Below are 27547 nucleotides of genomic sequence, written 5' to 3' on the forward strand. Positions count from 1 at the left end.
AAGTTTAAGAGAACTTACCCGACAACCAGCCTTCATCATGTGCTTTAAAAGTTAAGGAATTAATACATAAGAAAAACATCATGTGCATTACAAGTTAAGGAATTAATACATAAGGAAAACAAAACAGGAACAAGAATAAAGCATGTCTGGTTGCATATCTAGATTTGTCAGGCGCATAAGAAAAAACATAATCAACCAAAAGTGAAATTCTAACATCCAACATCTTCGACATCCTCGTCATACCATTTGTCTAGTCAACCTTCAAGAACACATGTCCTTTTCAGGAGCCTGGGCCACCAATCGCTCTCATCTTTCTTGTTCTGGTAGCATATGAATTTATATCTCATCTTTCTTGATCTCTCCCTTTCTGAGAAGGATAACCATCATTCTCACCATACCTACAAAGAAAATCAGATTTAGATGTATCGCAAATAAAGAAAACAAGAACATTTAAACCCACAAAATATTGAGAGCTACAAGTTTGAATGGCATAAATATAATAGACGTAAGAAATAGCATGCCCTCTATAGGAAAGCATAAAAACATTACACTGTAGTTGTTGCGTCATCGTGAGCGATTTCTAACAGTAAAGGATTTAACAGAATTAGTCTGATAAAATTTGACCCATCATATGAAGTATGGTTTATATGTACATAGGGAAAAAAGGATACTGCCAGTATTTTCTTGGAAGAACAGAATGGTTGGACTTGCATCTTGTGGAGAAATGCTTGACCTCCCCGTATGTGGAGACCATGTACTAATAGGAATATTGTGAAGCTGATTTTGCAGAAGGGAACCGCCTTTAGCCTCTTCTTGTAGCTTCGAGCAAAGAACTAAAAAACATCACCAAGATAAAAAGAAGAACATACAACTGAACACATAGGTGAAATTAATTTAATCAAACATGAAATTACTGAATATCATGGCATTGGTTCATGGCTTAATTTACTAAAAGGCTCTAGATTGGTTGTAGATGGTGGTAAATCCTTGGGGTAAATATATATACCAAATGTCATGATTTTAAGGGAAACAGTGGAACTTTCAGTTTAGCAGCATGAACTTATTTTTTCAGTATACAACCCAACATAAAATGCAGTCTAGCTTTATGAATGAATATAGTTGAAACTTGAAGCATGCACAAAACATGAGTCATCACAGGCATATGGCATACCTCTTCTTGGAACAGCAAATCGAATAGCAAAGAAGATGATCATATTAATAAGAGAAACCAAGCTCCAATCAAGTAAAGAAGCTGGAAAAACACATATGGGTCGGATCAAAAGAACCATTATGGAGTTTCTATGTGTATGCACAAAACATCAGTCAGATCAAACACATATGAGTCGGATCAAAAGAGCATTTATATTGAGAATAAATATATCTGAAAATTCAAAAAGACATCATTTAGCTTGAGCTTCTATGTGTAAGTAAAATCTTAGTGGAGGTCACTGAGTTACCAAAACATAAAGTAAAAAACATTAAAAACAGAGTAAAGTGAAGAATAAAAAGACTAATATAATTAAAAAACATGCTTTTGTGACCTTTGAGAATAAATAGATCTGAAAGTTCTAAAAACATCCTTTAGTACAAAAACATTAAGGACAGAGTAAAATCAAGAATGAACATACAATATTATATTAAAAATACATGCCTTTGTGACCTCCTCTCCTCTTGGAGACTGTAGTTGAAGTGGGTTCAGTTCGTACTCTAGAGTCTAGAATTCTTTCGAATTTGACACAACTGTTTTCCCTAGTGTGACTAATCACCTAGAACACGAACCATCATAAAATAATTATTCATACCTCAGAAGTTTTCAGCCTTACTTTTGTAATGCATATAGCAAGTTGCTGCCCTGAAAATTTTATACAAATATTGAAAGCAATAAGCAAGTAATTCACCTTATTCCACCATTAAGCAAAGCATTTTCTTCTCTGCAAAAAATAAAATAAAAATCAGTTGTCCACTTGGAATATATTTTTTTCTCAGCAGGCATGCATATGGACGAATTGTCTTCAACATTCGTAAGCAAGATTCTCACCCATCGCTCAACTTCTGATGCTGATTCAGAAAGTCTCCTCCGGAGAATAGATTTTTCTGCTTCACAGCTCTCTAGATCAATATCTGCACAGATAAAAACCATTGAGAACTGTTGCTGCTTCAAAGCGTTCAAACCCTAAGGCGTATTGTGTGTTTACTGTTTAGTATATTTGCACTACAAAAGGTCTTTCAAAACACCATGAAAGAGGACCACAGGTTCAGTCTTTACCATAATATTAAGTTGATAGGATGTTGATACGCTCGATCGGCTGACAAAAGGAAAAAGAAAACATAGTACACAACATTAGAGCTTGATTTGACCAGCACACCCTAAAATAAGATCAATAGATTGTGGATGAAGTCAAATATTTCAGTTATGCATTGTCAGTGACATCGACAAGCAATCTGTATCAAAGCAGAAAGGACAGCTCTATCCAAATGAACACTTAAATGCAATAAGAAAACAAAAGCCACCGTTTTAACAGGCTTTCCCCAGATATTTGCAGACATCTAAACAACCATACCAATAACCAAAGAACACAGAAGAAAATTCACTAAAAGAACTAAACGAATATACAGGTTTTGTGCATAAAATAGTTGTCTTGCAGGTGGATACGTACCATTACAAAAATGCCTTCTCTCCGGGTTGGAAGCCTCTCTAGTTTAGTCAATGTATCGTCACCTTTAGTGACCCTCCCAAATACAGCATACTGCAAATTGTTATGTGCCAATCTCAATCAGTGATGCAGATGATATTGATCATGAAAAGCTTTGACGTAGTGTTAAACACCTGGCCATCAAGATGCGGTGAATTGCCCAGAAGAATAGAAAAGGAAGAGCCAACACTGTCTGGATCAGAGTGCCTTGTGGAAGGAATGAAAACATTTACATGTTATGAGAAACAGAAACTGTTAGCTTACATGCAAAGGAAACTAATAAAAATGTTTTCTAGAGCTTTGTTATTTCAACATACATTGCATTCCTCTGGATATGTACATAACTACAAATAAAAGTATGGAAAACCACAAGTAGTGACCTTAAACTTTGAAAGGGAATTAGGCTTACACCTAGTTCCTAAATAATTTTGGTGGTTGAATTGCCCAACACAAATCTTTGGACTAACTAGTTTGCCCAAGTGTATAGATTATACAGGTATAAAAGGTTCACACTCAGCCAATAAAAAGACCAAGTTTTGGATTCAACAAAGGAGCAAAGTGGGAACCGAAGGCCCTCTGGTCTGGGAGCACCGGACTGTCCGGTGTACACCGGACAGTGTCCGGTGAGCCACCGGACATGTCCGGTGCACCAGAGGACTCCAACACAAACTCGGCACCTTCGGGAATTTCCAGAGGCACTCGCGCTATAATTCACCGGACTGTCCGGTGTACACCGGACAGTGTCCGGTGCGCCAAGGGAGGTCGGCCTCAGGAACCCGCCAGCTTCGGGAAACGCCAACGGCTAGCCCGCTAAAATTCACCGGACTGTCCGGTGTGCACCGGACTGTCCGGTGCGCCTCCGGAGCAACGGTCTTCTCCGCGCCAACGGCTCTCTGCCGCGCATTTAATGCGCGCTCTGCGCGCGCAGAAGTCAGAATCGCCCATGCTGGCACACCGGACATCAAACAGTACCTGTCCGGTGTGCACCGGACACCCAGGCGGGCCCACAAGTCAGAAGCTCCAACGGTCAGAATCCAACGGCAGTGATGACGTGGCAGGGGGCACCGGACTGTCCGGTGTGCACCGGACTGTCCGGTGCGCCATCGAACAGACAGCCTTCCAACGGCCACTTTTGGTGGTTGGGGCTATAAATACCCCAACCACCCCACCATTCATTGCATCCAAGTTTTCCACTTCCCAACCACTACAAGAGCTCTAGCATTCAATTCTAGACACACCAAAAGAAATCAAATCCTCTCCAATTCCACAAAAGGCTTTAGTGATTAGAGAGAGAGATTTGCCGTGTTTCTTTTGAGCTCTTGCGCTTGGATTGCTTCTTTTCTTTCTCACTTGTTCTTGTGATCAAAACTCCATTGTAATCAAGGCAAGAGGCACCAATTGTGTGGTGGCCCTTGCGGGGAAGTTTTATTCCCGGCTTTGATTTGAGAAGAGAAGCTCACTCGGTTCGAGGGACCGTTTGAGAGAGGGAAGGGTTGAAAGAGACCCGGCCTTTGTGGCCTCCTCAACGGGGAGTAGGTTTGCAAGAACCGAACCTCGGTAAAACAAATCTCCGTGTCTCACTTGCTTATTTGCTTGGGATTTGTTTTGCGCCCTCTCTTGCGGACTCATTTCTTATTACTAACGCTAACCCCGGCTTGTAGTTGTGTTTATATTTGTAAATTTCAGTTTCGCCCTATTCACCCCCCCTCTAGGCGACTATCAATTGGTATCAGAACCCGGTGCTTCATTAGAGCCTAACCGCTCGAAGTAATGTCGGGAGATCACGCCAAGAAGGAGATGGAGACCGGCGAAAAGCCCACTACAAGTCACGGGAGCACTTCATCGGAAGAGTCCCGCACCAAGAGGAAGGAGAAGAAGAAGGACTCCTCCAAACGGAAGGAGAAAAAGTCTTCCTCTTCTCACCACAAAGAGAAGAAGGAAAAATCTTCTTCTCACAAGCCGCATCGGAGAGGGGACAAGCACAAAAGGATGAGGAAGGTGGTCTACTACGAGACCGACACTTCATCAACATCGACCTCCGACTCCGATGCGCCCTCCGTCACTTCTAAGCGCCAAGAGCGCAAGAAGTATAGTAAGATTCCCCTACGCTACCCTCGCATTTCCAAACACACACCTTTACTTTCTGTCCCATTAGGCAAACCACCAACTTTTGATGGTGAAGATCACGCTAGGTGGAGCGATTTAATGCGATTTCATCTAACCTCGCTCCACAAAAGCATATGGGATGCTGTTGAGTTTGGTGCGCAGGTACCATCCGTAGGGGATGAGAACTATGATGAGGATGAGGTGGCCCAAATCGAGCACTTCAACTCTCAAGCAACAACAATACTCCTAGCCTCTTTGAGTAGAGAGGAGTATAACAAAGTTCAAGGGTTGAAGAACGCAAAGAAGATTTGGGATTTACTCAAGACCGCGCATGAAGGTGATGAGCTCACCAAGATCACCAAGCGGGAAACGATTGAGGGGGAGCTCGGTCGGTTCCGGCTTCGCAAAGGGGAGGAGCCACAACACATGTACAATCGGCTCAAGACCTTGGTGAACCAAGCGCGCAACCTCGGGAGCGTAAAGTGGGATGACCACGAGGTGGTTAAGGTTATTCTAAGATCACTTATTTTCCTTAACCCCACTCAAGTTCAATTAATTCGTGGTAATCCTAGATATACTAAAATGACCCCCGAGGAAGTTATCGGGAATTTTGTGAGCTTTGAGTGCATGATCGAAGGCTCAAGGAAGATCAACGAGCTTGATGATGCCACCACATCCGAAGCTCAACCCGTTGCATTCAAGGCAACGGAGGAGAAGAAGGAGGAGTCTACACCAAGTCGACAACCAATAGACGCCTCCAAACTCGACAATGAGGAAATGGCGCTCGTCATCAAGAGCTTCCGCCAAATCCTCAAGCAAAGGAGGGGGAAGGATTACAAGTCCCGCTCCAAGAAGGTTTGCTACAAGTGTGGTAAGCCCGGTCATTTTATTGCTAAATGTCCTATATCTAGTGACAGTGACCGAGGCGACGACAAGAAGGGGAGAAGAAAGGAGAAGAAGAGGTACTACAAGAAGAAGGGCGGCGATGCCCATGTTTGTCGCGAGTGGGACTCCGACGAGAGCTCAAGCGACTCCTCCGACGACGAGGACGCCGCCAACATCGCCGTCACCAAGGGACTCCTCTTCCCCAACGTCGGCCACAAGTGCCTCATGGCAAAGGACAGCAAACGGAAGAAGGTCAAATCTAACTCCTCCACTAAATATGAATCTTCTAGTGATGATAATGTTAGTGATGAGGAGGATAACTTGCGTATCCTTTTTGCCAATCTTAACATGGAGCAAAAAAAAATTGAATGAATTGGTTAGTGCTATTCATGAAAAGGATGACCTTTTGGATTCCCAAGAGGATTGTCTAATTAAAGAAAACAAAAAACATGTTAAGGTTAAAAAGGCTTATGCTCTTGAAATTGAGAAATGTGAAAAATTATCTAGTGAGCTAAGCACTTGTCGTGAGATGATTGACAACCTTAGAAATGAAAATGCTATTTTAAATGCTAAGGTTGATTCACATGTTTGTAATGTTTCAATTCCCAATCTTAGAGATGATAATGTTGACTTGCTTGCTAAGATTGATGAATTGAATGTATCTCTTGCTAGCCTTAGATTAGAGAATGAAAATTTAATTACTAAGGCTAAAGATTTTGATGTTTGCAAAGTTACAATTTCCAATCTTAAAGATAAAAATGATATTCTTCATGCTAAGATTGTGGAACTTGATTCTTGCAAACCCTCTACATCTACCATTGAGCATGTCACTATTTGTGCTAGATGTAGAGATGTTGATGTTAATGCTATTCATGATCATATGGCTTTAATTAAACAACAAAATGATCATATAGCAAAATTAGATGCTAAAATTGCCGAGCACAACTTAGAAAATGAGAAATTTAAATTTGCTCGTAGCATGCTTTATAATGGGAGACGCCCGGGCATTAAGGATGGCATTGGCTTCCAAAGGGGAGACAATGTCAAAATTAGTACCCCTCCTAAAAGATTGTCAAATTTTGTTAAGGGCAAGGCTCCCATGCCTCAGGATAACGAGGGTTACATTTTATACCCTGCCGGTTATCCCGAGGACAAAATTAGGAAAATTCATTCTAGGAAGTCTCACTCTGGTTCTAACCATGCTTTTATGTATAAGAGTGAGACATCTAGTTCTAGGCAACCAACCCGTGCCAAGTTGCCTAAGAAGAAAATTCCTAATGCATCAAATGAACATAGTCTTTCATTTAAAACTTTTGATGCATCCTATGTTTTGACTAACAAATCCGGCAAGGTCGTTGCCAAGTTTGTTGGGGGCAAACACAAGGGGTCAAAGACTTGTGTTTGGGTACCCAAAGTTCTTGTTTCTAATGCCAAAGGACCCAAAACAGTTTGGGTACCTAAAGTCAAGAACTAAATTTGTTTTGTAGGTTTATGCATCCGGGGGCTCAAGTTGGATACTCGACAGCGGGTGCACAAACCACATGACCGGGGAGAAAAGGATGTTCTCCTCATATGAGAAAAACAAAGATCCCCAACGAGCTATCACATTCGGGGATGGAAATCAAGGTTTGGTCAAAGGACTTGGTAAAATTGCTATATCTCCTGACCATTCTATTTCCAATGTTTTTCTTGTTGATTCTTTAGATTACAACTTGCTTTCTGTTTCCCAATTATGTCAAATGGGCTACAACTGTATTTTTACTGATGTAGGTGTCACTGTCTTTAGAAGAAGTGATGATTCAATAGCATTTAAGGGTGTGTTAGAGGGTCAACTATACTTAGTAGATTTTGATAGAGCTGAGCTCGACACATGCTTAATTGCTAAGACTAACATGGGTTGGCTCTGGCACCGCCGACTAGCCCATGTTGGGATGAAGAATCTTCATAAGCTTCTAAAGGGAGAACACATTTTAGGATTAACAAATGTTCATTTTGAGAAAGACAGGATTTGTAGCGCATGTCAGGCAGGGAAGCAAGTTGGAGTCCATCATCCACACAAGAACATCATGACGACCGACAGGCCGCTTGAGCTACTCCACATGGATCTTTTCGGCCCGATTGCTTACATAAGCATCGGCGGGAGTAAGTATTGTCTTGTAATAGTGGATGATTATTCTCGCTTCACTTGGGTATTCTTTTTACAGGAAAAATCTCAAACCCAAGAGACCTTAAAGGGATTCTTGAGACGGGCTCAAAATGAGTTCGGCTTAAGGATCAAGAAAATAAGAAGCGACAACGGGACGGAGTTCAAGAACTCTCAAATAGAAAGCTTTCTTGAGGAAGAGGGGATCAAGCATGAGTTCTCTTCTCCCTACACTCCACAACAAAATGGTGTAGTGGAGAGGAAGAATCAAACTCTTTTGGACATGGCAAGAACCATGCTTGATGAGTACAAGACACCGGACCGGTTTTGGGCCGAAGCGGTCAACACCGCCTGCTACGCCATCAACCGGTTATATCTTCACCGAATCCTCAAGAAGACATCATATGAACTCCTAACCGGTAAAAAGCCCAACATTTCATACTTTAGAGTTTTTGGTAGCAAATGCTTTATTCTTGTTAAAAGAGGTAGAAAATCTAAATTTGCTCCTAAAACTGTAGAAGGCTTTTTACTTGGTTATGACTCAAACACAAGGGCATATAGGGTCTTTAACAAGTCCACTGGACTAGTTGAAGTCTCATGTGACGTTGTGTTTGACGAAACTAACGGCTCTCAAGTAGAGCAAGTTGATCTTGATGAGATAGGTAATGAAGAGGCTCCATGCATAGCGCTAAGGAACATGTCCATTGGGGACGTGTGTCCTAAGGAATCCGAAGAGCCTTCAAGAGCACAAGATCAACCATCCTCCTCCATGCAAGCATCTCCACCAACTCAAAATGAGGATGAAGCTCAAGTTGATGAAGTAGAAGATCAAGCAAATGAGCCACCTCAAGATGACGGCAATGATCAAGGGGGAGATGCAAATGATCAAGAAAAGGAGGATGAGGAAGAACCAAGGCCGCCACACCCAAGAGTCCACCAAGCAATCCAACGAGATCACCCCGTCGACACCATCCTCGGCGACATTCATAAGGGGGTAACCACTCGATCTCGTGTTGCACATTTTTGTGAACATTACTCTTTTGTTTCCTCTATTGAGCCACACAGGATAGAGGAAGCACTTCAAGATTCGGATTGGGTGGTGGCAATGCAAGAGGAGCTCAACAATTTCACGAGGAACGAGGTATGGCATTTAGTTCCACGTCCTAACCAAAATGTTGTAGGAACCAAATGGGTCTTCCGCAACAAGCAAGATGAGCATGGTGTGGTGACAAGGAACAAAGCTCGACTCGTGGCCAAAGGGTATTCACAAGTCGAAGGTTTGGATTTCGGTGAAACCTATGCACCCGTAGCTAGGCTTGAGTCAATTCGCATATTATTGGCCTATGCTACTTACCATGGCTTTAAGCTCTATCAAATGGACGTGAAAAGTGCCTTCCTCAACGGACCAATCAAGGAAGAGGTCTATGTTGAGCAACCTCCCGGCTTTGAAGACAGTGAGTACCCTAACCATGTCTATAGGCTCTCTAAGGCGCTTTATGGGCTCAAGCAAGCCCCAAGAGCATGGTATGAATGCCTAAAAGATTTCCTTATTTCTAATGGCTTTAAAGTCGGCAAGGCCGATCCTACACTCTTTACTAAAACTCTTGAAAATGACTTGTTTGTATGCCAAATTTATGTTGATGATATTATATTTGGGTCTACTAACGAGTCTACATGTGAAGAGTTTAGTAGGATCATGACACAGAAATTCGAGATGTCGATGATGGGGGAGTTGAAGTATTTTCTAGGATTCCAAGTCAAGCAACTCCAAGAGGGCACCTTCATTTGCCAAACGAAGTACACTCAAGACATTCTAACCAAGTTTGGAATGAAGGATGCCAAGCCCATCAAGACACCCATGGGAACCAATGGGCATCTCGACCTCGACACGGGAGGTAAATCCGTCGATCAAAAGGTATACCGGTCGATGATTGGTTCATTGCTTTATTTATGTGCATCTCGACCGGATATTATGCTTTCCGTTTGCATGTGTGCAAGATTTCAATCCGACCCTAAGGAATCCCACCTTACGACCGTAAAACGAATCTTGAGATATTTGGCTTATACTCCTAAGTTTGGGCTTTGGTACCCTCGGGGATCCACATTTGACTTAATTGGTTATTCGGATGCCGATTGGGCGGGGTGCAAAATCAATAGGAAGAGCACATCGGGGACTTGCCAATTCTTGGGAAGATCCTTGGTGTCTTGGGCTTCAAAGAAGCAAAATTCGGTTGCTCTTTCCACCGCCGAAGCTGAGTACATTGCCGCAGGTCATTGTTGCGCGCAATTGCTTTGGATGAGGCAAACTCTGCGGGACTATGGTTACAAATTAACCAAAGTCCCTTTGCTATGTGATAATGAGAGTGCAATCAAGATGGCCGACAATCCCGTCGAGCATAGCCGCACTAAGCACATAGCCATTCGGTATCATTTTCTTAGGGATCACCAACAAAAGGGAGATATCGAGATTTCTTATATTAACACTAAAGATCAATTAGCCGATATCTTTACCAAGCCTCTTGATGAACAATCTTTTACCAGACTTAGGCATGAGCTCAATATTCTTGATTCTAGAAATTTCTTTTGCTAGCTTGCACACATAGCTCATTTGAATACCTTTGATCATATCTCTTTTATATGCTATGACTAATGTGTTTTCAAGTCTATTTCAAACCAAGTCATAGGTATATTGAAAGGGAATTGGAGTCTTCGGCGAAAACAAAGGCTTCCACTCCGTAACTCATACTGCGCCATCACTCCAAGCATCTCTCTATTCTTTGGGGGAGAAATGAGCATCAAAGAAAAGGACTTCGTCTTTGGTATAATCTTAACTCATTTACTTATGACCAAAGGGGAAGAAATTACTTCGAGGGCTCTAATGATTCCGTTTTTGGCGATTCATGCCAAAAAGGGGGAGAAAGTATGAGCCCAAAGCAAAAGGACCGCACCACCACCGATTTCAAAAACTTAGTGTTGAATATTTATCAATTGATTTTCCTATTGTGTTCAAAAAGGGGAGAAAGTAGTATTTCAAAATGATATATCAAAACCCTCTTGAACACTAAGAGGTGGATCTCCTTTAGGGGGAGTTTTGTTTAGTCAAAGGAAAAGCATTTGAAACAGGGGGAGAAAATTTCAAATCTTGAAAAGGCTTTGCAAACTCTTATTTATTTACCTTTGACTATTTGCAAAAGATCCTTGAAATAGATTTACAAAAAGAATTTGCAAAAACAAAACATGTGGTGCAAGCGAGGTCCAAAATGCTATCTAAGAAAGAAACATTCCATGCATATCTTGTAAGTAGTTATATTGGCTTAATTCCAAGCAACCTTTACACTTACATTATGCAAACTAGTTCAATTATGCACTTCTATATTTGCTTTGGTTTGTGTTGTCATCAATCACCAAAAAGGGGGAGATTGAAAGGGAATTAGGCTTACACCTAGTTCCTAAATAATTTTGGTGGTTGAATTGCCCAACACAAATCTTTGGACTAACTAGTTTGCCCAAGTGTATAGATTATACAGGTATAAAAGGTTCACACTCAGCCAATAAAAAGACCAAGTTTTGGATTCAACAAAGGAGCAAAGTGGGAACCGAAGGCCCTCTGGTCTGGGAGCACCGGACTGTCCGGTGTACACCGGACAGTGTCCGGTGAGCCACCGGACATGTCCGGTGCACCAGAGGACTCCAACACAAACTCGCCACCTTCGGGAATTTCCAGAGGCACTCGCGCTATAATTCACCGGACTGTCCGGTGTACACCGGACAGTGTCCGGTGCGCCAAGGGAGGTCGGCCTCAGGAACTCGCCAGCTTCGGGAAACGCCAACGGCTAGCCCGCTAAAATTCACCGGACTGTCCGGTGTGCACCGGACTGTCCGGTGCGCCTCCGGAGCAACGGTCTTCTCCGCGCCAACGGCTCTCTGCCGCGCATTTAATGCGCGCTCTGCGCGCGCAGAAGTCAGAATCGCCCATGCTGGCACACCGGACATCAAACAGTACCTGTCCGGTGTGCACCGGACACCCAGGCGGGCCCACAAGTCAGAAGCTCCAACGGTCAGAATCCAACAGCAGTGATGACGTGGCAGGGGGCACCGGACTGTCCGGTGTGCACCGGACTGTCCGGTGCGCCATCGAACAGACAGCCTTCCAACGGCCACTTTTGGTGGTTGGGGCTATAAATACCCCAACCACCCCACCATTCATTGCATCCAAGTTTTCCACTTCCCAACCACTACAAGAGCTCTAGCATTCAATTCTAGACACACCAAAAGAAATCAAATCCTCTCCAATTCCACAAAAGGCTTTAGTGATTAGAGAGAGAGATTTGCCGTGTTTCTTTTGAGCTCTTGCGCTTGGATTGCTTCTTTTCTTTCTCACTTGTTCTTGTGATCAAAACTCCATTGTAATCAAGGCAAGAGGCACCAATTGTGTGGTGGCCCTTGCGGGGAAGTTTTATTCCCGGCTTTGATTTGAGAAGAGAAGCTCACTCGGTTCGAGGGACCGTTTGAGAGAGGGAAGGGTTGAAAGAGACCCGGCCTTTGTGGCCTCCTCAACGGGGAGTAGGTTTGCAAGAACCGAACCTCGGTAAAACAAATCTCCGTGTCTCACTTGCTTATTTGCTTGGGATTTGTTTTGCGCCCTCTCTTGCGGACTCATTTCTTATTACTAACGCTAACCCCGGCTTGTAGTTGTGTTTATATTTGTAAATTTCAGTTTCGCCCTATTCACCCCCCCCCCCTCTAGGCGACTATCAAACTTTTTCCAAATAAATAAACAACTTAATAATCATTGTTGAAGTTTTCAAGTACGTAGAAAAAATACTAAATGCTCGTTTATTTTAGGACAGAACCAGAAGGCTTTAAGATGATATGTTAGAAGACAGTGGCCTGCTCTAGTTATCAACAGAAAGCACCTTCCCATGAAGAGGATTCCCCTGACATGCTTGACACTACTAAATTCACCAACAATTGTTTTTTCCGCTTCTTTTTTCTGCTCCTCATTCATAGGGGCGGTTCGACCTGACATAACATCAGCAACTTGTGCAACGAAACCCTTGTCAACCTATAAAGGCAGCAATACATTGTATTGTAAATTGATTAAGTAGCTCATAGAGAACAAGAGGTTTATGTTTACAGGTAGTAAATAAGCAAGTGGATAAAACTGATGAATACCCGGAAGAAGTGATTTGTGTTGTAGCATCCAAGCCGCACAAGTTTGAAAATGTGTTCGACAGTCTTAGGTGCAACATGAGGAAAGAAGCCAAACTCAATATCACCAAAATTCGTCTGCAGGCAAAATTAAAACAGAAGTAATCAGATGTACTGATCAGAACAGCAAGAAATACTGCAGAAAGGGAAAAAATGGTAATTAGTAGCGATGTAAATTCTGAGTCCCCCAACTGGCCAGATTTGCCACATTGGATGACTGGATCAGTTGCAAGCCGGCAATAAGCATTTATGAAATTCTTCAAAAAATAAGCATTTATGAAGTCATACAAATCATATAAAAGCCATAGTTTTATTACTAATATTACTAAATATCCAACTGATGTAATTTTGGGGATGGAGTGATATAAATTGCAAGGCGATAACCAAAGTACCCGGACCGATAAGTAAATCAGGCTGACAGATTGAGTGAATTCACTGAATTGTGTGGAGAACAGAAGACACAATCTAATGGGAGATTAGGAGCAGCCAGAGAAATCATGTCTGAAGAGAAAAATATGCAACATGGAATCAGTCTTCTTGGAAGAATCTTGATGCCACCATGCTACGAAATTACGACCATATTAGCCAGTTGAGCACTCTTATACGCTACTTGTACGTTCCTAGCAACCAAATCTTCCGACCAGTAAAGGAACAAACGGTTGAGCACTACAAACCACAATCCTGTCCAGGCACTCTAATTCCTCTTCCAGCAGCTCTTAAATGCCACTCAGCAGCCACCTCCTCCCACATATGTCTCATTACAAAAGTAAGGCTGAAAATTATGTGCACGTGATACTAAAGTGCTTAAAACAATTAGTGAATTTGACCCTATATTTTCACAGAGAATAAACTAATTTTTATTCTCTGTGAAAATGAGACATATTCAGCTGAGTGTGGCAACAGCAGATGGCAAGGATAGGTTCTAATTTCCACAGCGATAAGGCGATTTATCAACAGAATTTGCGATCTGGTGATCGGAATTGCGCGTTCTGCGGCTAGTCGCAAGGCGAATCCTAAGCATTTGCAGCTACTACTGTGGACAGTGACCCGCGAAGGCCAGCAAAGCACCGGGAGGGGCAGAGCGATTGTGATTAAAGCAGTTAATAGCTTAATTGTTGGGAAGTGGAAGGAGCTTGCCTTGAAGCAGCCGGACTCAGCGATGGCTTGGATCCCGGCCACCCTCTTGAACACCATTGGCGACGTCCTGGAGGCTATTCTCTCCTCCCGACGGCACCCAGACCTGGAGGCAAGAAAGCGGAGGGGATGGTGAGATTCGGATCCGGAAGTGGTAGCACCCCTCACGCGCCACCAACTCGACGCCACCATTTTCTCGTCTGCTGGCCACTCGATCTAGGCGAGGGACGTGTAGCCACAGTAGAGAAGGCTCGTGACTTGTGAGGGACGGCATGAGGTGGGTTCGGACACCGCCACCGATGAATTTGGCCTGCTCCTTTTCCCCCTCTAACCTTCTCTCGGACGGCGAGGCGAAGGTGAGCGTCGGCTTGAGGGGCTGCTCGACCTCCTCGATGCGGCTGACCTCGGATAACCAGGTCAGCGTGGCGGAGCAGGTCGGGCACGTCGAGCGTAGGCCGCAGCTGCGCCGCGACGAGGGACGTCTGCATTGGTGGCCCTGCTCCCAGATCCTATTACGGGGGGACCAGGTGGACGAGATCTTTGAGGGGGAGGATGGGAAGAAAGAGGGCGCGGATGGAGCAGCTGCCATGGATGGAAGGGGGCGGATGGAGCGCGTCTGCCATGGGCGATTCGTGGCGGATCCCTGGCGCAGACGAAATTTGGGAGCGGGGCGCGGCTGCCATGAATCTGCGCACGATTTGTGGGCGCGGACAGACGCTGCCATGGATGGCGGGCGACTGTATAGAGGAGAGCGGGGCGCGGCTGCCTGAATATGCGCGTGATTTGTGGGCGCGGACAGAGCTGCCATAGATGGCGGCGGATTGTAGAGAGGGGCGCGGAGATGGCGGCGGGAGACAGAGGCGGGGGCGGTTGCCGTAGAGCGAGCAGGCAGAACACTGTGTGTGCACGCCTACAGTAGTAACTTAAGGAGTAGTAGAGACTTTTTATAATTAATTATTACATAAAAATATCGTCACATATAAGTTTAACGGTTACCGCGGGGAACAGGAATAGGGAATGCTTCCCATCTCTGTCCCCATTTACTCGTCAGGGGATAATTTTTTCCCGTTTACATCCCCTAAGGGCTACTTTGGCAACACTATTTTCCCATGGGATTTCTAATTTCCCAAGGGAAATGAACTAATTTCCATTGGGAAAACGAAAAACCCTTGGGGAAATAGGGTTTCCAAACTAGTCCTAATGGAGGAATTCCTCACGGAGAATCGAAGATGGGGTTACCATTGCCTTTATCCAGACTAGGGTTTACCATCAATTTTCTCACCAAATCTCAGGGGTGGATCTAGGCCACTTTTGTGGTAGATTTTGGTAATCTCCATTAAAATGTATGCTTGATAGTTCTTAAATGAATTGATGATCCCTATTGCCATCTCTAGTTAGGAGTCCCTTGCTCTATCGAGGCTAGGGTTTACCATCTCATTTTCTCACCAAATCTCAGGGGCGGATCTAGGCCACTTTTGTGGTAGATTTTGGTAATCTCCATTAAAATGTATGCTTGATAGTTCTTAAATGAATTGATGATCCCTATTGCCATCTCTAGTCAAGAGTCCCCTCCTCTATCGAGGCCAGGGGTTTACCATCTCATTTTCTCACCAAATCTCAGGGGCGGATCTAGGCCACTTTTGTGGTAGATTTTGGCAATCTCCATTAAAATGTATGCTTGTTAGTTCTTAAATGAATTGATGATCTCTATTGCCATCTCTAGTCAGGAGTCCCCTCCTCTATCGAGGCCAGGGTTTACCATCTCATTTTCTCACCAAATCTCAGGGGCGGATCTAGGCCACTTTTGTGGTAGATTTTGGTAATCTCCATTAAAATATATGCATGTTAGTTCTTAAATGAATTGATGATCCCCATTGCCATCTCTAGTCAGGAGTCCCCTCCTCTATCGAGGCTAGGGTTTACCATCTCATTTTCTCACCAAATCTCAAGGGCGGATCTAGGCCACTTTTGTGGTAGATTTTGGTAATCTCCATTAAAATGTATGTTTGTTAGTTCTTAAATGAATTGATGATACCATAACTTAATGAAGATGACACCAATGATTATTTTGTCTAGATCCGAAATCTCAATGATGGTTGAAATAGAAAAAACACTCAGATTTTACCGAAATTCTCAAATCCTGAAGGGTTTATAATTTTAAATTTTTAAAAACAAATTCCACTGTTTTCGGATGGTTTTCGATGATTTTACCACAAAAAAATGTTAATTATTTTTTGGGAAAAAATGACAGAATTTTAATAGAATTTTCCCCAAATCTCGTTTTGTGTTTATTTAGAAATTCAAAATTTTGAACGATTTTTTAGAAAAAAACAACACTGTCGGGTCTGTTTTCGTGTCTAGTGCCGGTAACAGAAAAAGAAAAATATACCTGCAACCGGCGGTTGACGTGTGAGATTTGGAACTATATTTTCGACCCGACGGAAAGGGATCGGAGTAGAACGATCTATAATTTGAATTTGGAGGGAGCACTTAGTAACAGATAGAAACAAGACATGTCCCTCACTGCTAGAGACTCGATCCACCTTTCCAGCCAAACAGTTAAATTTTGTTTCTACAGGAGTATTTCAGCCAAGCTAGCTTTAATTCATACCAATTTTTACTATTTCTATATTATTTTTATCTTTATGGATTACAGCTGTAACAGTTCAAAACCTTAGGTTCCGTCTAAGTTTACTTTAAAAATATCCACCCCTGAAAGGTTTGCACGCAAGATACTCGTGCTACTTAGGCTAGCCGCAGTCGTGTACTGGAAACGGAGCTGTAAAGGATAGCGTTGGATATACAGTGCAAAAAACAATGCAGCGGCGCACTGGAAACATACTCCACGGCGCAGTAGGCCAGCAGAAAACTGTACTCTGCGAGTAGTACGGACATCTACGCTATCAGCACAAACCGCACACGTGTCGGCGCCTGGGTAGTTGGATGGGTAGTGGGAATAAAAAAGTGTGGGAAAAAATAATAGAATATGTGATAGTTGGTATAGGGTAGATATTTAGGGTGAATATGAACGTGGAGTATTGTAGGATAGAGTAGAGAATCTTGCTGACTAGGATGAAATATTCCTTTTAGAGTAGAAATCTAGGGTTCCATGAGTGCGGATAGCCTTACTACTCCTAGTTTAACACAGGAGTAGACCATTTTTACAAATGATGATGAGACAGAAAGCTACCAAGTCAGCATCGATAAGATGGCAGAGACAATGGTCGTTATGGAGATTCCAACAACCAACGATCCCTGTTTGGTTTTATTAGTCCTAAGACTAAAGTTTAATCAAAGGACTAATCTTTAGTCCCTACCCTGTTTTGTTCTAAAGACTAAACATGAGCTAAACATAGTTAAAGCAGTATACAAATACTAAAATGTCCTCACGCTTGCCCCTGCGGCTTATACAAACACTTGTGCATGCTTATGCAAACAAACCGAGCACGTGCTTATACAAACACCTGTGCGTGCTTATATTTCAAATGAGCAAATGAGTTTCAAATATTTCAAATGAGTATACAAATGAGAAGCAGCCACAAATATATTTCAAATATTCCAAATGTAGCTCGAGGGCAAGAGAGGAAATTTTGTTGTTTAGTCCCGTTTAGGAGTCCTCGGAGGGACTAGAGACTAAACTGATTGAGTCCCTCTATTAGTTCTTGTGTTTAGGGAATTAGAGACTAAAAAGAACTAAAAGGTAGAGACTAAACATTAGTCCTAGAGAACAGGGCCTAAGCCGGAAAGAAAACTACGAGGGGAGGCATAAGATCGCCCACACGTTCACGTGCTGCCCCAACAACTGCCAGTCGTACGCAACAGTAGAAACACGAGGCACGACTAGAATTATTGGTGATGTCTACAGGTACAGGCGTTACACAGACAGCCAATCATGCCTCCGATCCGAGCCACCAACGCAGCCTCCCCGTTGGAACACGCGGTTGACATGGCATCCGGATGCGATGAGTCACTGCTCGCTGTAAAATGACTCGTGAGACGGAGAGCACCGCGCACATCTCTTTCTTCTTCGGTTCTGGCGGAACGATTCTGTCTCTTTCCTACAGCTAGCTTGTACTAGAAACTATTTCCCGAATCCACGGATTTTCCATACCCATTCAGGTCTTGTTCGGTTGGATTGAACAGAATTGGAGATGATTAAATCTTTTACTAGTCAAATTTGAATAAGATATCCTATTTGCGCTGCTTTTGTGGTTATTCAAGACAAGCAATGCTCTGAAAAATATTTAATAAAATTCACAGGAAGCATAACTACAACCATAAAAACAAGTACAACCCTCTACTGACCGCCATAAATACAATCACAATGTGCTCAGCACAAACCATTAGACTCAAGCAAGAGAGAGATGACAGAGAAAGCAAGCAGCAAGAAAAATGGATTGAAAAAAAAGTATTCAGTTGTTCCACTAACCATCTCAAAGTGCTTTCTGGCATCCTTGGTCAGCACTTGGATCGATCGTTTTCTCGTGGTGTTGCAGTTCATTAATTCCCAGCTTCTTCTCTAGACTCATCCGAAGAAAAAGGGAAAATGTTAACAGAACATGAGCACAACACTCATGGGCTTCTGGCAATTGAGATTAAATGAGCAAAGGTTGACACAAATTTTTTTTTGCGACATCGGTACGGCCATAGCAGCAACGAACGTGTTACCACTAATTTGCCACTCACGGAGAAGATTATAGGTGTTGTTTGGTTCAAGAAATGTAACGCAAATGGTAATGATAATGATTTAGGTTTGATTACTGTCGGTAACAAATTTAAATAGACTGATATCAATTTTTAGTGTGGTATCTGATTACGGTTGGACTAAAACAAACATGATTTAACGTTATCAGTTACTCATTACGTTACAAATATGTGAACCAAACGGCACCATAGATCCCACACACACAAAAAAAAATAGTGAAGTACAGAATTGCAGTGGGATGGATATTTGGTTCCAGAAACTCTGTTGGTGACATCGTAAAATATTTTTCTGTCCAAATTCCAAGGATATAGCCTGCTAATTATTTCTTTAGCAATGCGTTCGCAATTGTGGGGGTATATGTACACACATGCAAACCCTATGAATCTTTTATGTAACTAATTTCCAACCATCATCAATGTAGTGTGCTGTAATACTCATGTAACCACTCGTTTCTGCACGAGTCCACATGTCAGATGCTATGCTAAACCGACCTGGTTGTTTATCAAATAATTGGTACAGCTCCAGCTTCTCGTCATCATAAATTATCACGCGATCATCTTTCAGGGAAGAATGCTAAACCAGTTCGAGTGAAGGTTGCGGATTATATACGAATGTTCTTGAGTGCAATAGCGTTCAGCCATGTAAAATGGGTAGCCACAGAATCGTTCTGGAGAAATCATATCACGGCTTCGCTGTTGATCAAAATCAAAAGTAGGAATACCCACCCCGTTAGCCCTTCCTTTTTCTCTGATGGCACAAGTTTTGGACAGACATCTATGTGATGCTTCATGGGACTTGTACCAGCCCTATTATACCAGTCACAAGCAGTAGTGAGCAGAGCAGTTTGGCAGTTCGGCCCATGCAATAGATAAGCCCATGCAAAATCACGCATTTACGAGTTTAGATACTACACTCTCGAACCCATATTTAGTGCTGAAAATTTGGTCGGTTTGGTCCGATCCGGCCTGAGTCCATCATTCCGGCCGGAGTCTCTCATGCTTCCGTCGGACCGAGAAGGCTCAAAAATTGAGCCCTATCCTTACCTTAGTAGGTAAAAACTCATCAGGTTTAGGCCATCTCTATTGCTACAAAGCAGTAAGCCATTCTTGGTCACACGAAAAGCACTTGTCACCTTGATGATACATAAAGGTGCACATACGATTTCCCCAGGTTTGAAACTAACCACTAGTAAGGTCCTGTTCATTTAATATGGATTAGCTGGAATAGTTGATGGTCTCAGAAGGGAAAGGCACCGCACGAGTGTGCCCAGATTTTTGGCCAACGGCATGCATGATTACTAAACCTCGTTGCATCGATATCCAAATCCTAAAGCCCGAGCAAAACTCGGCACACAAAAAGAGAATGCGTGAACTGCACAGCAAGGGAGAGTACGGAAAGTATACTTTCTTAACAAGTTAGTATTATGCACAGCTTATCTTTTTCCCATCTCCAAGAAGGTTGTCAAGATCGCAAGGACCAGTTTTGGAGCAAAGTGTAAAACCAAAAAAAAAAGGACCGAAGGAAACGAAGAACGCAAGGACCCTTTTGCGTCCATGTCCATCTCTGGCGTGGCGTGGCGCGCGCTACGCTACCCGTGCATGCAGTGCAGCAGCAGGTGCAGTGCAGTGCAGCAGAAACAGAACACGCGGCGGCGCCCCGACCCACGAGCGTCGGCTGTGAAGAGCAGAGAGCGGCGCTGGCTAGGTGTTCCTGGTGGGGCAGAGCGCGATGACGAGCCCCGGGAAGACGTCGTCGGGGTCGTGTATGTGCGGGTTGCGCTCCACGATGAAGGGGTCCCCGCACCGGTCGCTGATGCTGTGCAGCGTCTCGCCTTCCCCGACCACGTACACCTCCTCGCACGGCCGCGCCGCGGGGCCGCCCAGGCGCGGGCCCCGGAGCGCACGGTAGGCGCCGCCGCCGTCGCCGTCGCCGACGCCGTCGGTCTCGGCGCGGAGCGCGCCCAGCAGCACGAGCGCCACGAGCGCCACCGCGCACCACCACGAGGCCGCGTCCGCGAGCCGCGCGGCCGTCGCGCACAGCTCCGCCGCGCCGCCGCAGCGGCGCCGCCTGCTGCTCGCCTCCGCCTCGGCCATACAGGGGCGCCTTCCTGCCTGCTTTGGACTTTGGAAGTTGCGCTTGGCTTCGGGGGGCGAGCCGCCGGCGAGGGATTGATTTATCGAGCGCAGACAGAAGAAGAGAGCGGTGTGTGGCTTCTGGTTCTGGGCACGGACGTGGCGGTTTGGATTGGCGGACTTTCGGTGGCGGTTCGTTGAACGTGGGAGCCCCGCCCCCACACGAGCCTAACGCGCGCAGGCAGAGATAGAATGGTGTACTAGGACGGTTAGGCCCCGAGCGAGTAGTACGGTACCGTGTGCTAATTGCTGCGGGGGGCAGAGACGACGGGATGAATAGTCACGTCCGTTCCAAGTACAAGGTTGTTCAATGGTTACTAGGAACAGAACATGTTCAATGCAGCAGTTGAAAGAGTCGGCAACGGCCGATTGCAAATGATCTACTATGCATGATGAGTGTAGTGCTGAATTTTTCTCCTTTGCTTGATACCGAAGTATAGTTCAACAGTATTAAGTGGACGCCGCGGTGTCCGCTGGCCGTGCGACGTGGGAGGGGGAGTATTTAGGTTTGGGGCAAAGGGGGTGGGGGGGGGGGGGGGGGGGGGGGGGGGGGGTAGGGGACCTAAACACAGCACAAGCACTCAGCGTACCATTCGGTTAGGTTCTGTACGTATTCTCGTAGTCTCACACACACGTGTGGCGGTTGCGAACAGTTTGTGTGGCCGTCTTTACACGCGAGCCCAGGCGGCCCCGTCTCCGTCTCCTCTCCCTTGACGAGCGCCGTGCAAGAATCTACCCAAATCGTGGCCAGAATTGGCAAGGCATCCCGGGCATCCGTCGGGCGATGGGTGGGACTGGGAGCCAACCGGCATCGAGCCAACTCGTGTGGCCAAGCACGTTTCTGATGCGCCTCGCGCCCACGGCAACAGTTCAGTTCACCTAATAATCCTTATTCTTTGCAGCGTTTCCTGGCGTCAGCTTCCAGTTGTTTTCGCCCCCTTGTTGGCTTGGCGTGTCGTGGCCTCGGTCAATGCAGATGCAGCGCTGGAGAACAAACAAATCGCTGTTGGCTTGGCCCAAACCCTCCGAGACGGCATGGCATTCGCATGGCATGGCATGGGACTATGGGAGATAGCCAGAGAGACACCGGACGCGATGCGACATGATGTGGACGACAGGCAGGGATCGGCGCCGTGCCCGCCGTCCGCACTCTCGGCGTGCGTCTCGGCGAGGTCCGCGCTCCGGTCAGCGTCGACAGTGAGTACCGATGCCGAGGCTTGGCTGACAGCAACGTGTGGAGCTGGAGTCCAGTGATGCGCTCAGCGCTCGCGGCTCCCTGCACCGCGTATACGTTACGGGTAGGTAGGTTAGAATAGAACGCACATCCCCGGCCGGAACCTAAACCTGAACAAACCGCGACTTGTACTTCTTCTCAGGGATTCAGAGCTTCAGATGCCGGTAGCCTGTATTGCTGTATCCGGACGGCCTCTCACCCAACTCTCAACAAGAAACAGGTGGATCTGGACGTTTCATGAGCCGGCCGAAAAGGAGCCCCCACAAACACAAAGACGATGATTAATCAGCTGCAACAGAGGCTCTGTTTGGGCCAGCGATTACCACAGGATTTGCGGCGAAATCTGGGCGCCCGCAAGAAATTAATATTCTGTGGTTCAGGCTGGCAAGCTTAAGGAGAACGTCGCTGTGGCAGCTCACAAAACTGCTTTCTTGCCCGGTGGTAAATTGCAGTCGCCAAACTGAACTGCGTAGCAGAAAAGGATCCAACTACGTGTTCATGCACCGGCCCATAAAAGTGGGCCTATTTGTGTTTCTTTGCCTTAGAGCTAGAGTCCACGCTTGGCCCATATAGCCTAGTTGGTTGTCCAGGCACGCTTGGCCCATATAGCCTACTAGTACAGATTATTGGACGGGTGGCAGTAGGAACTAGGAAGTAGTAGCAAGTCGTTCTATACAATAGTACCACCGCGCTTACACATTATCTTTTTTTTATCAGGCGCGCACACATTATCAATACCACTGACAAGGACCGGGCATGAATTGGACGATCGATAACAACGTAGACACCCATCAACGAGGAACTGGCACCGTCGATTGCCAATCCGGATCGAAATAAGTGCGGCGTGCGGGCGCTAATCTTTCTGAAGCTGCGCCGCCGTTAGACTATACTGAACCGAAAAGAAAATCCAAACAGCTCTAACCGAAGCGCTCACATAGTTTTATTAGCTTATCCGTAGTTATAATAAGCGAAAAATAAGTCATACAGGCTAAGAGCATCTCCAAAAGACTAGCAAAATAACTTGTTAAGCCAAATTTTAGCTACTCAATAGTAAATTAAATCTCCAACAGACTAGCTATCTGACTCGCAAGTTATCTGACTCTATAATTGTCTCTCTCACTAGCTAAATTTGGCTAGCCAACTAACTAGTCAAACTAGATAGATAGTCTGTTAGACTCAGATGCTATATATAGAATGTAATATTTATGAAAACGTAAATAGATAGTTAAATAGAGAGAAAAAACGAAGAGTCTCTTGTAGATGCTTGTCGGGTACCATAAACCAACACTCCTAATCGTGGCTGTTAACACCCTCAGACCAACTAACGGGTGCGGTTCAAGTCAAGGCTTCGTCTACCCAAAGGATGCGACCTCGCCCAAGCCCAGCCTCGGGCTGGAGCAGTAGTCCCAGACGAGTTCACGCCTCGTCCGAGGGCCTCCTCAGGCAGTGGGCGCCCCCTCGGCTCTCCCGAAGCCCGGCTCGGGCAGGCTTCGTTGTGAAGCAACCTTGGCCAGACCGCCTCACCAACCGACCGCTTCACAGGCGCATTCAATGCAGGGGACGTCTGGCGCTGTATCCTGACACACTCGCCTCAGTCGGCCAGGCTGAAATGACCGCAGTCACTTCGCCCCTCTCTTTTACTGTCCGATATGACGGGAAAACAGCACCGCTCGCCCCGCTCTGACTGTCGTGCCAACCACCCAGGCAAAGACTGACAACAAGTCACGATCAACCACCGAGTTCGCCTCGGGCGCAACAGAAAGCTCCGCCTCGCCCGACCTCAGGCTCCGGCCTCAGAAGGAAATCTCCGCCTCGCCCGACCCCCGGGCTCGGCCTCGACCTCAGTCTCAGGAGGAATCGCGTCCTCGCCCGACCCCGGTCTCGGCCTCAAGAGAAATCTCCGCCTCGCCCGACCTTGGGCTCGGACCGACCGCGCCAACAGGGGATACATCATTACCCTATCCCTAGCCAGCTCAGGCTACAAGGAACAAGACCGACGTCCCATCTGGCTTACCCGGCGACGGGTAATGATGGTGCCCCGTGTGCAACCATGACGCCGGTGGCTCTCAGCCCCTTACGGCAGCAAGGAGACGTCAGCAGGATCCTTGCCGCACTGCCAGCTGTGCTCCTACAGGGCTCAGGCGCCTCTCCGACGGCCACGCTATCACGTGTACAGGGCTCAAGCTCTCCCCCGACAGTCACGTTGGCATGTACATAGGGCTTAGGCATCTCTCTGCCGGACACGTTAGCGCATAGCTACACCCCCTATTGTATATCTGGACCCTCTCCTTGCGTCTATAAAAGGGAGGTCCAGGGCCATCCTGAAGGGGGGTTCGCGCGGGGGAAGGAGCGAACGAACAGGCTCCCTCTCTCTCTCTCTCCCTCTCGCGACGTGCTTGTAACCCCTACTACGAGCGGCACCCCCGGTGCAGGATAATACAAGGCTTGTTCCACCTCTTGTGTTCCATCCCGCGCCAACCCATCTGGGCAGGGGCACGCAGCGACAATTTCACTCGTCGGTCCAGGGACCCCCCAGGTCCGAAACACCGACAGTTGGCGCGCCAGGTAGGGGCCTGCTGCGTGTTAACGAACGCCTTCCCGTTGAGTTCCAGATGGGGAGTCTTCAGCAACCTCTTCAGCCCAGGACGGTGCTCCGCTTCGGGAGTCTCGAGTTCATGTCCCTCGATGGCAGCTACGACATGGTACTCCTCCCCTCGCGGCGTGACGACAACGACGGACTTCGACTCGCCCGGCGGTGGCGAGCTCGGCGACAGCATCTCCCCGCGGCAGAAGAGGAGCACTCCGGTCGTCCCCGCCACCCTCCTCGCCGGAGGAGGCGGAGACGGGACAACCATGGCCACGCAGGAGGCAGCACCTTGTCGGCTGTCGCACCAGAGCGAGTCGACGACACCGGCACTCCCCCGGGGGACATGTCGGGCAATGCCCTCGCACCTGAGACGACGGCGGGTGTCACTTCCCCGCAACGTGTCAACCCCAAGCAGACTGATGACACCAGCGCCCTCGCAAAGGATCTGCTAGGCGTTATCCTCGTACCTGAGATGACGGTGTGCTCCACCCCCGACACGACTTCACCACCGTCTATCGACCAAGAGGTACTGTCCGTTTTCCATCCCGTACCCTTTCGATTCAGCTTCGATCCACCTAGCGACCCCGATGGTGAGCGCCTTCGTAAAGGCGTATCCAAACCTTCCGGGGTACCATATGTGGTCGACCTAGGACCGACTGACAGCTGTCTCAACCTTTGGGCCGGCGGGTTCCGAGGAAGAGGACAACCCCGACTTCGGTTGGGAATTCTCTGGCCTCAATGACCCCGGTGCCATGCGGGACTTCATGTCCGCATGTGACCACTGCCTCTCCGGTTGTTCTGACGATGGCCACGGCCTTGACAACGAGGGTTACGGCCCAAGTCGCGAATGTTTCCACGTTAATCAGGGAGATCACAACGAAGGCAACCACCTCGGTATGCCGGAGGTTGACGATCCCCCTGGGCCCGCATCTCGCGTTGACATCCCGCGGGAGCTAGCTGTGGTCCCAGTCCCTGCGGGGGGTCGGGACACACAGCTCGAGCAAATCCGTGAGATGCAGGCCTGGGTCGACGGGGAAGCAGGGCGGCTTGTGCAGCTCCGACAGAACATCGAATAGGAGTGGGCAGGTCGAACACTCGCCGTAGGAGCCTATCATCAGGCCCGGGACTTCCAGCGCCACATCGTCGACAATGCCAGGGCAGCGCTGCCCCCGGCCGTCAGCGGGTCCGGCTAGGACCTAGCTGCAGCGGTGATGCTACTTCGAGCCATGCCGGAGCCATCCACCACCGAGGGACGGCGTATCCAGGGCGAACTCAAGGATCTCCTGGAAGGCGTCGCAGTTCGACGAGTTGAGAGCTCCGCCTCCCGCAGGCGAGCTGACCCCTCGGAGCATCACGCAGTGTCCTCCCGACGCATGCGGGAAACCTCGGTCCATCCCGAGCACACGCGGGACGAGGCACCTGCCGCCCGGGATTACCTCGGCAACGAGCACCACCATCTCGACCGTCGAACCCGCCTCGACGAGAAGGTGCGCCGAGGCTACCATCCCAGGTGTGGGGACGCTGCGACAGCGAGGAGGATCGCAGCCTCTCTCCCGAACCACCCGGTCCGCGAGTCTTCAGCCGGGCCATACGACGAGCGTCGTTCCCTGCCCGTTTCCGAGCCCCGACTACCATCACCAAGTACTCGGGGGAGACGAGGCCGGAGCTGTGGCTCATGGACTACCGACTGGCAATGCCAGTTGGGAGGGGCGGATGATGACAACCTCATCATCCGTAATCTACCCCTTTTCCTCTCCGACGCCCGAGCCTGGCTGGAGCATCTGCCCCCTGCGCAGATCTCTGACTGGGATGATCTGGTCAAGGCTTTTGCGGGAAACTTCCAAGGCACGTACGTGCGCCCTGGGAACTCGTGGGATCTCCGAAGCTGCCGCCAGCAGCCAGGGGAGTCCCTCCGAGAGTACATCCGGCGGTTTTCGAAGCAGCGCACCGAGCTGCCCAACGTTACCGACTCAGATGTCATCGGGGCTTTCCTTGCCGGCACCACTTGCCAAGACCTGGTGAGCAAACTGGGGCGCAAGACTCCCACCCGTGCGAGCGAACTGATGGACGTCGCCGCCAAGTTCGCCTCGGGTCAGGAGGCGGTCGAAGCCATCTTCCGAAAGGACAAGCAGCCTCAGGGAGAGCCGAAGAAAGACACCCCCGAGGCGTCCGCCCAGCGGGGCACGAAGAAAAAGGCCAAGAACAAGTCGCAAGCGAAGCGCGACGCTGCTGACGCGAATCTCGTCGCTGCGGCCGAGCACAGTAGCCAGGGTTCCGTCAAGCACACCCTCAAAGAATGTGTCATGCTCCGGCGCTACTTCCATAAGACCGGGCCTCCGGCGGAAGATGGCAAGGGCCATGACAACAACAAGAAGGAGGTCGGCAAGGAAGAAGGGTTCCCGGAAATCCACAACTGCTTCATGATCTACGGCGGGCAGGCGGCGAACGCCTCGGCTCAGCACCGCAAGCAGGAGCGCCGGGAGGTCTGCTTGGTGAAGGTGGCAGCGCCAGTCTACCTAGACTGGTCCAACAAGCCTATCACCTTCGACCAAGGCGACCACCCCGACTTCGTGCCAAGCCCAGGAAGGTACCCGCTCGTCGTCGATCCGATCATCGGCAACATTAGGCTCTCCAAAGTCCTCATGGACGGAGGCAGCAGCCTTAACATCATCCACGCCGATACCCTGGAACTCTTGGGGGTTGATAGGTCCGAGGTC

General features: G+C 47.3%; 1 protein-coding gene and 1 pseudogene across 1 annotated transcript; both read right to left on the bottom strand.

The window, feature by feature from the left end:
• Positions 1 to 1811: 1811 nt before the first annotated feature.
• Positions 1812 to 14761, bottom strand: LOC103642874 (peptidyl-prolyl cis-trans isomerase CYP23-like; annotated as a pseudogene).
• A 5522-nt stretch (positions 14762 to 20283) lies between these two features.
• On the bottom strand, positions 20284 to 21157 carry LOC100382217 (peptidoglycan-binding LysM domain-containing protein). The gene has a single exon (NM_001174974.2). The coding sequence runs from the start codon at positions 20968 to 20970 to the stop codon at positions 20578 to 20580; it is 393 nt and encodes a 130-aa protein (NP_001168445.1). The 5' UTR covers positions 20971 to 21157; the 3' UTR covers positions 20284 to 20577.
• Positions 21158 to 27547: the final 6390 nt, after the last annotated feature.

The sequence above is a fragment of the Zea mays genome, chromosome 10 (genome assembly GCF_902167145.1).
Source record: "Zea mays cultivar B73 chromosome 10, Zm-B73-REFERENCE-NAM-5.0, whole genome shotgun sequence".
Lineage (NCBI taxonomy): Eukaryota > Viridiplantae > Streptophyta > Magnoliopsida > Poales > Poaceae > Zea > Zea mays.

What these genes read in the sequence shown, in the direction of transcription:
- LOC100382217 (NM_001174974.2), bottom strand. Translation starts at nt 20,970, where the DNA reads ATGGCCGAGGCGGAGGCGAGCAGCAGGCGGCGCCGCTGCGGCGGCGCG.